The sequence below is a fragment of the Berghia stephanieae genome, chromosome 12, assembly GCF_034508935.2.
Source record: "Berghia stephanieae isolate SIO BIC M18660-M18661 chromosome 12, UCSD_Bste_1.3, whole genome shotgun sequence".
NCBI lineage: Eukaryota > Metazoa > Mollusca > Gastropoda > Nudibranchia > Aeolidiidae > Berghia > Berghia stephanieae.
The window spans coordinates 28,472,676-28,485,175 of NC_088371.1; the positions used below are offsets into that span (position 1 = coordinate 28,472,676).

Below are 12,500 nucleotides of genomic sequence, written 5' to 3' on the forward strand. Positions count from 1 at the left end.
GTGCGTGTGTGTGCTTGTGTGTGTGTGTGTGTGATACCTTCTGCCGATGCTCAAATCGATCTATTCACACAAACGGAGAACAAAAACAAAAGAAAAACTATTCAATCATGAAATATTTTTAATGGTCTTTTTTTTTTGTTTACACTTTTAACTTGATTCCTAGAAATATTTGTTTTCTTGTGTTTATAAAAGTTAATTGAATTCACAGTCTAATTTCTTTTAAATTGCCACTTATTCATCGAAACACACTTTCTCGTCGAAAATGAATTATATTAATCAATAAATTAAATGCGTCTCAATCAACGTGCTCTTATCTGCAGGTCTGATAACCCAATTCATTATGGGCTTCTTCTTCTTCTTCTTCTTCTTCTTCTTCTTCTTCTTCTTCTTCTTCTTCTTCTTCTTCTTCTTCTTCTTCTTCTTCTTCTTCTTCTTCTTCTTCTTCTTCTTCTTCTTCTTCTTCTTTCTTCTTCTTTCTTCTTCTTCTTCTTCTTCTCTTCTTCTTCTTCTTCTTCTTCTTCTTCTTCTTCTTCTTCTTCTTCTTCTTCTTCCTTTGATTGCCCACAATCAATTGGTTGATTATTATGGCAAATATGAAACTGCTTGTTTATAATCGAGTCTAAAATAAATTTCCAGGGACATTCAGGGGTCGTCAACGTTGGTCAGTGGTGGTTTGTGTAAGGTCTAAGTATTTGCTTAGCAACTGTTGGCTCACTGTTGTCATGGAAATCTAAAAAAAAAAAAAAATGACGCAAGATATTGTCCATTACAACAATGTTAAACTAGGCCCATAATTGGGTCCGGATGTCAAGACCTGCATATATGTATCACTTGGGCCTCAAATCAATATTTATTGAAAATGACTTGCGATTCTGTATTTTATCAGGTTCTTGTTTAAATTATGCATAATTTAATAAGGTCTGGAATATTTAAAAAATTGTGATGATTCTTCATTGTTTGGATATGGACACGTTTAACGGCCATCAGGATTTCGTGTGTTAATATCTACTTTACTCAAATTAACCCAACAAGTAGGCTACCTACCTTCTTCACCTGTGAAATATCAAATTATCATGTGACATTGTTTTGATGATTTATAATTTAGTTTTAACTCTTGACGTTCAATGTGGTTGTAAAATTTGTCTTTGGGAATTTTAACCCATTGGGTGCATGCAGCGTCTTTGGTGTGAAAACGTTTTTTTTTTTTTTGGATTTAATCTCCTCAAGACGACGATATTACTGGCGCCAGCGTTATTTAAATGTGTTACTGTATGATTTATGTGTGACGTAATCTATTGCCTCAGTGTTCGAGTCACACGAATAAAGTTAACAGTTGAGGAGGAAGAGGAGGTAGTGGAGGAGGAGGCGGCGGTGGATGATCGCTGGTGCATGCCAGAAATAACCCACGATAATAATAATCGTCTGCTCGATGACAGTTATGACTCGTTGGATACTCACCATTGGGTGACTCCAGGGGAAGGTAAGAACTATTCTGCCTGCCTCTCTCTCTCTCTCTCTCTCTCTCTCTCTCTCTCTCTCTCTCTCTCTCTCTCTCTCTCTCTCTCTCTCTCTCTCTCTCTCTCTCTCCCTCTCTCTCTCTCTCTCTCTCTCTCTCTCTCTCTTTTTTGTGTTTGTATATATCTTTCTCTCTTTCTTTCTCCCATTTTGACTTTCCAGCTATCTATCTATAATATACATCAATCCATCTACCAACTTACTTTTCTATATATATATCTATCTATCAACCTAGGTTTTCAATTCCATACCTGACAAACTTTGTCAGTCTGTCCGTTTAGGTATTCAACCACCTTTTTCAATTTTGATATAAAGAGAGGACGGGGTGGAACCCCCCCCCCCCCCCCCCCCCCCCCCCCAAGATTTCGCCTTTAAATGTTTCAACAATAGATTAACAAATGTAATTTAGGGAAAAGGGAGAGTGTAAATAAGAAGTTTATCAAGAAGTTTTATGTTTAAACTTGAATGAACTCCTTAAAATCGCAGTCTTGTGCGTCTGCTAACATCAACAAAGGGAGATAAATCAAGCTGTCATTAGCGGCTCCAGACAGTATTTCTGTGCCCTTGAGGCGTCAATCACCGAACGCGCCTGCCTGTGTAACATCAACGGCGGCGCTGCACGCTATGCCATGCTACATGCTACAAGCTACGTACTTCATCGACACATCGGAGTTAGTGTCTTCTAAGGTTGCACTGGGTGGGAATAAATTAAAACTTTGAAATATTCCAATGGGGTTGCACCGAAAATTGAATTTAATTTACGTCCCGTATCAGGAATAATAACGAATTTGACGAGATACTCAGGTATTGCAATCTTGATCCAGAAGAATGACATTCTCAGTAATTCTCAGATGGTTTAGGAGAAATAAGGAAGGAACGTCATAGTAAAATTTATCATTGATTTTGGATATTGGAAACTATAACGAATTTGATATGTGGAGCTATGTGGTCTTGTGGTATGACACTTACTTTCGGATCGGAAGGCCCTGGGTTCGAGCTTCGCTCGGTGGATAGTTGAATCCTTGGAAAAGGCTCTTTACTCACATTCTCTCACCGTAATCATGTGTAAAATGAGTACCTAGCTGGCCGTTAACAGCATTGTCTCTGTCATAAAAAAATGTAATGTCGCCTAGCAGACGTCATGTCCCGTCCTGAATGTTAAAGTGTTGCTGTTTGCCAGGGACCCCTTGTCTAGCGCTTTGAGAACGTTTAGTGGATATTGCGCTATATAAAAGCTCAATTTATTCCGAAAAGTGACGTCCTTGTAGAGATAAAAAAAAAAAGATTTTACAATAAAATTTATCATTGTATTTTGGATTGAATAAAGAGTTGAATATGATAGGAAATGTCTGTATATTTAGAGGAGTAACGTCCTCGGGTTGATCAAGGGAAGTAATAGATTGTTTTCACGTCAAAGACTGTTCTGCCGTACTCTGGAAAAAACCCATGTTTTAAAATTTGGCCAGAAAACTCGTCCTTCAAATATTGATCGATTTAAATGATGACCCTCGTCTCAGCAAAAAAACTCTCAAACCTGGAAATATATGTATATATTATATATAAAGTGTTTATATATATTATATATATATATATATATATATATATATATATATATATATATATATATATATATATATATATATATCCAATAAACTATCTAAATTTGAGTTTGACTCTATTGGGTATAAATTCATTTAATTTCTCCAACATTAAAATCATCCGACACAATAGAAGGAATGAAATTGACGTCACTCAGCTCTTTGTTATTGTTTTCAAACAGACAACTTTCAAGGTTACCCATACTTTTGTGTGTTAGTTGGTAATTATAGGCTGGCCGATGTTGCGAATATTTTACCTCAACGAATAGCATAAATTGATACCGATTTAGGGGATCGCAGGTCACAAATTTAAAATATATTATGATGAGGAAGAAAGAAAGACGCCGTCTTTACTTTCTCGCACCGGCTTTCTTGGTTTGAAGATAATAAAGCGCTGTGATAAACACCTTGCCACATAAAGTAAACTCGCTGCTGTTATAAATTGAAGCGAAACGTGGGATTGGGGGTTGAGGGCGGGGGGGGGGGGGGGGGGGGGGGGGTAAATGGAAGGGGGGGGGGAAGGTAATCAAACTTCCAGGTTTCGTTTTGCACCGATTAGTTTCCGTAATTTAGCCATTGTGGAAAGCTATTGTCTCCAAATTGCTGCATTTTCCCCCCACCCTATGCATGTAAATAAGATGAAATAAATAAATTAGACATTCCGTGCGCTTTCGATATATGTTTGTTTTAAATGACAAAGTTATATGGAATAGGAGCTTCCGTTTTATCTATAGATAGTATGGGCTTGGCTCAGAAGCTCACAACATTGCCATCCGGAAGTATCGTGGACCAACACACAAAACTATGTGTAACCACGAACTTTTATAGTCTGATTAGTACAGTTTAGTGAGAATTACTCATAAACGCGGATGGCAAAAACAATAACAAAGACATGAGTGACGTCAACTTCGTTCTATCTTTAGAGTCAATGATTTGGATGTAATAGGATTCAATAGTCTGATGTCACGTCGCCCAGCAACGGCTTCCATCGTGGTTCTAAACAAAGAAAATATGTACTTTTTATTCTTCATGCTGGCTAAAACATGTCATGTGATCAGAATGTGTAAAAGTCAAAATACGATAAGATTTATAATGTTTTTTCCCCCTCTGGATACGCTTTTATGCTCGTCGGAGAAATAATTCATAAGGGCGTCCGCCATTGTTCCGATAGTTTAGAGCCAGTTACTAAGTTACCATGCGTCATAACAAGGGAAGTGACGTTACGACTGTTGCAGCGTATAAGGACATGAGTGTAGGCTATGCACTAACCACAGAGCTCTACTATCAGACCTGCCTACTTGAATTGGAAAAGTTCGTACTTTTCATGGGTAAAAACATAGTAAGCATTATAAATATCTTTAAACATTACGAGTGTGTCATCAATACGTTAAAACAGTTCTTTAAACTCTTTTATATACCAGCTCTGGCACTAGAACTTTGTTTTCAAGATGTTTTATTAAAATTAAAGATCTTTATTTAGTCCTCTTTTAGAACCAAAAATTCGTAATATTACGAAATTTTCGTAGTCGTTGGCAGGTGTGTACCAGTGTTAAGGTAGACGTCTGTGGTAGTGCCTTAATCTGAAATAAAAATATAATAAATAACTATTGAAAATTTTGGCCAGAATACTCGTCCTTCGAAAATCAGTCGATTAAAATGTCCCCCATCTTGCCAAAAATAAATAATGAATAAATAAATAAAGATAAAAAAAAAGGAAAACAAACCCTCAAACCTGAGACTTCCGTAAAGCCATGAAAAAATACATCAAATAAACAAAATAATAAAATAAAAACAAACAAAACAAAAATCAAATAAACAAACAAGAAATAAAATTAAAACAAAGCCGCAATCAAACAAGAAAAAAAATAAAGAGAAAAAAAAAACGGGGGAAAAAAAGAAAGAAAAGAAAAACACACACAAAAAAAAAACCCAACAAAAAAACAAAAACAAAACAAAACAAAAAACAACCCAAAACAATCTAGTCCTTTGGATCTGCAATGCCCACGAAGCCTGTGTTTATCCAGGTTTCTGCAGCGTGCAACAACACAATGCCATCAAATCCTTTTGCCAAGGTGGACTGACTTTTCGTCATATCTGATAAGACCCAGTTACCCAATAAATTCTTGTGTGTGTATGTGTGTGTGTGTGTGTGTGTGTGTGTGTGTGTGTGGACAGGACAGAGGAGTCAGAAAATAGAAAAAAAAAGAAAAGAAAAAATAAAGACGTTTACCACACCTGGACCCGATACCCGTCTCTTTGCTCGTGAGTCATGCACTCTATCCATTGAGCTATGTGGCTTCCCCTTTTCCGAGCAGAAATTATATGAAGGAAATGAAAAGATGGAAGGGGTGGGGGAGGCGGGGGGAGATGTGGGAGGGGGGGGGGGGTATGGCCTTCCCATACATATCATATCCGATCAGAGCCACATGCTATACAAACTGTACAAACCTCCTGATGTTTTGTTTATTATATTCAATAGCGAGTTAGCCTCTCACCTGCCTAAACTTTTATATGTACTACACCGTGCTTTCCTCTCTCTCTCTGTGCTCTCCCTTCGTTATCTCCACTATCGACTGCCTCCTTTGATGTTACCGGTGGTACTGATTGCTAGACTAGAAGCCTAATTAAGACAGAAATCGCCGTGGTTTACCGCCCTGTTTCTTTGACATCTCAAAGAACTGAATCTATACTTTTGTTCCTACTCGCATCTTTAACACGGCTTAAACCCGAATCTATATTCTAACTGTCCACCCCCAGCCCACCCCCTCCCAAAAAAGAAAAAGAAAAACCCCAACAAGAAACAGCTAACAAAAAACCCCGTAAAAAATCCCGGAAGGAACTAACATTTAAAAAAACAAAAAAAAAAAAAACAAAAAAAAAAAAAACCAACAAAAAAACAGAAAAAAAAACCCAACAAAAAACAAAAACAAAAGCAAAAAACAAACACAAACAAAAACAAAACAGAACAAACAAATAAAAACAAAAGGAAAACAAAACAATAAACAAAAATTAAAAGAAAAGAAAACAACTGCAATAAACAAACAGAACTAAGTTGTTAAAAAAAATGAAAAGAAAAAAAAGGGTGGTTTTAAACATAGACTGTTCTGTTTCTGATACTATTTATATACTCAGATTTTCTGGGTTGTTATAATATAATATAATATCTCTATCCACACTTTGCTCTCAAGTGTATGTGTTGTTATTTTCCTTTCTATCTATCTATGCACGTGCGATAGGCTTGTGGAATTTTATTATCACGATCTTTAGTCTTGGCCAAACTGTGTCAAAAATTGACAAAACCGCCATTCGTCATTTTGGCCAGAAAATATTTAGTATCTAAAACATTCACTCGATTCAGTCGACCCCTAGGTTGTCAAATGGGGTCCCGATAGCTCAGACATGCAGTAGTTGGTAGAGCACTCGCTTCACACGTTAAGGGTGCGGGATCAATTCCGGGTGAATTCGAGATTTGAACAAAAACATTTTTAATAAAAAAATATAAAACAAATTATTGAGCTTTTATATAGTGCAATATCCACTAAACGTGCTCAAGGCGCTTTCCCTGTCCAACAGCAACATTTAACATTTAGAACAAGACATGACGCATGTAAGGCGATATTATTTTTTTTTCGGACAGGGACAACGCTGTTAACGGCCAGGTACTCATTTTACACCTGAGTAGGTGAGAGAATCTGAGTAAAGAGCCTTTTCCAAGAACTCAACTATGCGCCGAGCGACGCTCGAGCCCAGGACCTTCCTACCACGACAATATAGCCGCACAAATGATAGGATTTTTTTTTGGGGGGGGGGGGGGGGGGTATAATGAAAACAAGGAGTTTTGTCAGTGAATGACGGCATGGAGGGTTGATATTGGTTATGTAGATCAGATAAAACAATAGAGGTGATATTTTTGGAATGTCATCGAAAACATGAGCTGGTGATGTATGGAGGTTGTAGGTTGTGATGGATGTGGGGTGGGTGTACATAGTTATCACTGTGTAGGACATCATAATATATTAGTGTTGGATCAGGAGTTGGAGGGAGGAGGAGGAGGAGGAGGAGGAGGAGGAGGAGGAGGAGGAGGAAGAGGAGGGAGAGGAGGAGGAGGATGACGACGACGACGAAGATGATAGAGAAAGAGCAAGAGGCAGACAAATAACGTATTTCCTTCACTATAGATAGTATGCAGATGACGTCACTCAGGCCTTTGTTATTGTTTTTGCCATCCGCGTTTGTGAGTTGTTCTCACTAAACTGTATTAACCTGACTATAAATGTTCATGGTTACACAGAGTTTGTGTGTTGGTCCGTTATACTTCCGGATGGCAATGTTGTGAACTCCTTGGCCAAGTGCATTCTATCTATAAGACATTAAAACGTGAATGAAATCGTCCTCTCTCTCTGATCATTGTTATTGTTGTTATACCGCCAAATGGGTGACTAGTCCAATCTACTGGTTAATTGTTCTATTTGGCAACAAGACAAGTATTTTCATCTTTTAGGCTTGTATGTGTCATTTCGTGTTGTTTCGGGGCTATGTGGTCTTGTGGTATGACACTCGATTTAGGATCGGAAGGTCCCGCTCGGCGCATAGTTAAGTCTTTCGAAAAGACCCCTTTACTCACGTTCTCTCATCGTACTCAGGTGTAAAATGAATACCTGGTCGTTAACAGCGTTGTCTCTGTCATTGTAATAACGCCTAACTGGCATCATGTCCCGTCCTACATGTTGTGTTGCTGTTCGCCAGGGACTCCTTGTAAAGCGCTTTGAACACGTTTAGTTAGAACACGTTTTATATAAAAACTCGCAGTGTTTTCTGAAATTGCGAACTAGCGAGTTTTCAGAAGTTCCCTCCTCATGTTCTGTATTATATCATATGTTGATGGCATTTTCATGTCTAGTGTATATCTCTATATGTGCTCATATACAAAAAATGTCTAGTGCATATGATGATATGTGATCACTCACAAAAGAACGTGCATTATACGGGGAGGGGAAACTTACGGAAAGGGGAAACAACACGAAATGACACGGTTTTGTTTATAAATAAAATCATTTCCATACACACGGCGAGTGTCAGAAAACGGATAACCTTTGACCTTTAAAGAATTGTGTATACTGGTGCTGGTATTGTGATGTAATATCCAGTGACCCTTTGTTTATTGAGACCACTCGTCAACTACTACAGATTGCCTAGATTTTGAGATAAGTCTCGCCAAACAAACAAAAAAAATGGTAAAGTGTTTATTCAATTATATTATTTCTTTCCAAACTTGAAAAGGTTGTGCATTTCATAGATTGATATCATGGCCTAAGCAAGCCATTGCTACAGAACACCAAGTGAGTGCATTAAATTAAAAAGGGGGAACACAGCATCAACGAAACAAAAACACCATCACCACCTCCTCTCTCCCTCCCTCCCCATCCAACCCAATCTCCTCTATCTCCTCTACCCCCTCCCCCCCCCCCATCCCACCCAATGTTTTAATGGAAAAGATTTAGGAAGCTTTCTAGTTTATCAAAGTTATATTGTTATTAAAGTTGAAGCCAAAAAAAAAAAAAAAAAAAAAAAAAAAAAAAAAAAAAACAAAACAAAAAAAAAAACAAAAAACAAAAACAAAAACAAAAAAAAAAAAAAAAAAAACAACAAAAAACCCCCCAAAAATCTTCCAATCAAAGATGAGTCATTGTCAGTCATGAAAAAGCCACATAAAAACGAACTTACTGAAATTCTCTATTTCATTCCGTCGCACTCTGGAAAAACACGTATTTATATTTTTGGCCAGAAAACTCGTCCTTCAATTATAGATCGATTGAAATCACCTTTATCTTGGTGAAAACTCTCAAACCTGAGACTTCGCGAAGACCTAGGCTTCGGTTCGAGAGTTTGTTGGGTTGTTTTTTTTTGTTTTTTTTTTTTGTGTGTGCAAAAGATGAGGGTCATTTTAATAGAACGGTAATATTTGAAGGACGAGTTTTCTGACCAAAGAAATAAATGCGTGTTACTCTAGAATGAATGCGGCAGGCAGGGTACCTATTTTACTTTTCGCTTCTGGGGGGATATGCATGTAGAAGGTGGAGCGGGTTTGGGGGTGGGGGTGGGGGGTAGTGGGGGTGGAATAGGTGTCTTGCACTAATATTGCCATCGTAGTTACCTGCCGCCACACATTTTAAACATTTCAATTTCAAACCTCGTCGTCAATATCATTTGGTGGGGATTGTTTTTATTTTTTTTTTTTTACCTCCGTCAATTTTGAAGAAATGTCTTTGTTTTCGTTTCAGATCAAATCAATCTCAAGTTTCGTGTCTTTGCCAAACTGATTTATTTTTAAAATAAACATCGCCGCTCTCCACCGTTTAAATGTGAAAGTGGATATCTGGGCGATCGGAAAACTGCGAATTCATTTTAGTTTGTCAAAGCAAATTTTATGTTTGTTTGTTTGTGGGTTTATGTTTACATGGCAGCTCCGTGTCATCAACAAGGCATGGCCGTTCTGAGCGCATACAACAATGAGCGGTGGTTGCCGGCCAGCACATGATCATGACGTAGAATGCCCTGACTACCAAGAAAAAGAAAAAAGATCCTTTTGCTCACACATTTTCAACCTTAGAGAAACTATTTCTGTTATTTTATTTTATGCTAGACTGTCAGAGTTCTGGATTTTTCTTTCTTTTTCATTATCAAGCTAACTTCGTACTCTGGAATTACGCGTATTTAGAAATTTGGCCAGAAAACTCGTCCTTCAAATATCGATCGATCGATTTAAATGGCCGTCATCTTGACAAAAACTCACAAACCTCGCCAGGTTAAAAAACCTCACAAACAAACAAACAAACAAACAAACGCCCCTAACCTCCCAAAAACAAGGACAGAAAGAGAACAAAACAAAACAATTTTTTTTAAAAAATTAGAAAATACATGACATCGAAAAAGAAATGTTTTCAAGGATTTTTTGAACACAGACAATGATTTAGATTCCCTGATGCTCTGTGAATGGTGTTCCATATAGACGGACCAAATCGAGAAAAGGACCTTGTTACCGCCTTTGTACGAATTCGTGGGATAGCCAAATAGGTGGTGTCATTGGAGGAATGTAGAGATCGGGTTCAAACCTCGTCCATGGTTCGTATATTTATTATCATCTTAATTCTATTCTAAATTTACTTTGATAGTCGGATTAATACTAACACAACACCGTTTTGGGACGGTGGGACACAAAGAATTCTGTTTAATTAAGCGGACCGTCCATTTATGCGGACTGCACTCGTCCCAGAATCATGGCAACATCCATCTCTTTATGTAGAACATCTTCTTGAAACCAAACAATATATCTCGTTTCTTCCTCACCAGCCTGGCTTCCGCTCCCCTGATCAACAAATTATCTCGAACTCAAGGAAACGATCATTTTGAATTTCACTGTTACCCCTCCCCCCCCCCCTCCCCCCCCCACACACACACACATACAATAACACACAAAATCCCCTCCTCCAATACACTGTCTCTTCTCTCTCTCTCTCTCTCTCTCTCTCTCTCACTCTCTCTCTCTCACTCTCTCTCTCTCACACACACACGTCCCCCCCCCCCCCCACACACCCCCACCATCTTCCTTTCCACTCCTTACTAACTTCTTTTTTCATTCAATTAAAAATATTTTGCTATTCTCCAAGATCAACACTTCACCTCCCATTCCAAGATGGTTGTAAAAACGACAACGATATCAATCGAGTTGATTTAATTCCCGTCACTTTTTCCAATTTCACTCTGAAAACATCCACTCTTTAAACTATAAACATAACACGCATCACTTCTGTGAATGTTGTTTTAAACAGTGCTAGACAAATAGTAAAGAGAGAAAATAACTAGAGCATATATATAACGCAATAACCACGAAACGTGCTCAAAGCCCTTTACAAGGGGGCTCAAGCCAACAGCAACACTTACCATATAGGACAAGAGACGATATTACAATTTTTTTCGAAAAGAAACAACGCTGTTAACGGCCAGGCCCTTATGTTACATCTGATTACGGTGAGGGAATGCGAGTAAAAAGCCTTCTCCAAGGACTCAACTATGCGCCGCTCAGACGTCATTCGAACCCTGGACCATCCGGACCGAAGGCGAGTGCCATACCACAAGACCACATAGCCGCACAAAAGTAAATACGAGAAACACTTATCCTTTTTTTTTAAATCCAGTCTCGGGATTGAACCTCAGACCTTCCGATGACCGGGTAATGAAGAGGCCTGAGTTCGATCCCCAGTCTAGGTTGCCTGAGTTTTTGGAATCATTTAATTTTATTGTATTTGTCTTTCTGCTTCAAGCAAACCTTTTCAGATTTCAATGAACTTTTATATAGCGCAATATCCACTAAACGTGCTCAAAGCGCTTTACAATAACTGGCCAATAGCAGCATTTAACATTTAGGTTGGGACATGACGCTTATTACATTTTTTTTGGACAGATCACGCTGTTAACAGCCAGGTACTCATTTTATACCTGAGTACGGTGAGAGAATGTGAGTAAAGTTCCTTTTCCAATAAAAAATGCGACGCTCGAATACATGACCTTCCAACACGAGTGTCATACCATTGTTTTTTTTTTCCTGATATTCTTTATTGAAATTTATTTTTTTCCCCTTCACAGTCATCGTACACACACTAAAATATAAGGACAACAACTCCGTATGAAACAAAAACCTCAAGCGATATTCCATTTCTGCAACATATCCCCCCCCCCCCTCTCTCTCTCCCTCTCTCTCTCTCTCTCTCTCCCTCTCTATCTCTCTCCCTCTCTATCTCTCTCCTTCTCTCTCTCTCTCTCTCTCTCTCTCTCCCTGTGCTCTCTCTGCTCTCTCTCTGTGTGATCTCTCACTGATCTGTGCTCTCTCTCTCCTTATCTCTCTCTCCCTCCCTCTGCTCTCTCTCTCTCTCTCCCTCTTTCTCCCTCTCCCTCTCTCTCTCTCCCCCTCTCTCCCTATCTTTCTCTCTCTCTCTATCTTTGTCTTTCTCTCTGCTCTCTCTCTCTCCGTTTTTGCATATGTTTGACATTAAACTAAGTTCTTCTCGTTCGGTACATGCAGTACTAAAATAAAATGGAAAGGAAAAAGTAAAGAAGGAGAAGAAGTAAAAAAAACAACAAAAAATAACAACCCTGGAACCTGGATGTGTATATTACAAGAAGTGCCAGGTACAATGATGTATGTATGTAGTGTGTGTATATTTATGAATGTGGTAGGAAAGTGGAAACGAGATATGGGTTTCCAAACGAGCGAATCTTTTTGCCTTGAAGCGGAAATAATATGTGGACGGGAGTGCATGATTGATAGAGAGAGCTGGGGAGGTTGGGTTAGATGGAGATAGATATATAGATAGATGGATAGAGAGAGAG

General features: G+C 38.4%; 1 protein-coding gene across 3 annotated transcripts in view; it reads left to right on the forward strand.

Annotated features, from left to right (window-relative positions):
* The window catches only part of LOC144958215 (uncharacterized), a 166,655-nt gene that overhangs the window by 109,365 nt on the left and 44,790 nt on the right, over positions 1 to 12,500 (forward strand). The window contains exon 1 of one of the 3 annotated variants that reach the window (XM_078890023.1): positions 887 to 1,480. The exons of the other annotated variants lie outside the window; for them this stretch is intronic. Within the exon in view, the coding sequence (XP_078746149.1) occupies positions 1,279 to 1,480 (202 nt within the window). The 5' untranslated portion in view covers positions 887 to 1,278. Of the gene's footprint in view, positions 1 to 886; positions 1,481 to 12,500 lie in introns of those variants that run through there. 3 annotated transcript variants of the gene reach the window in all.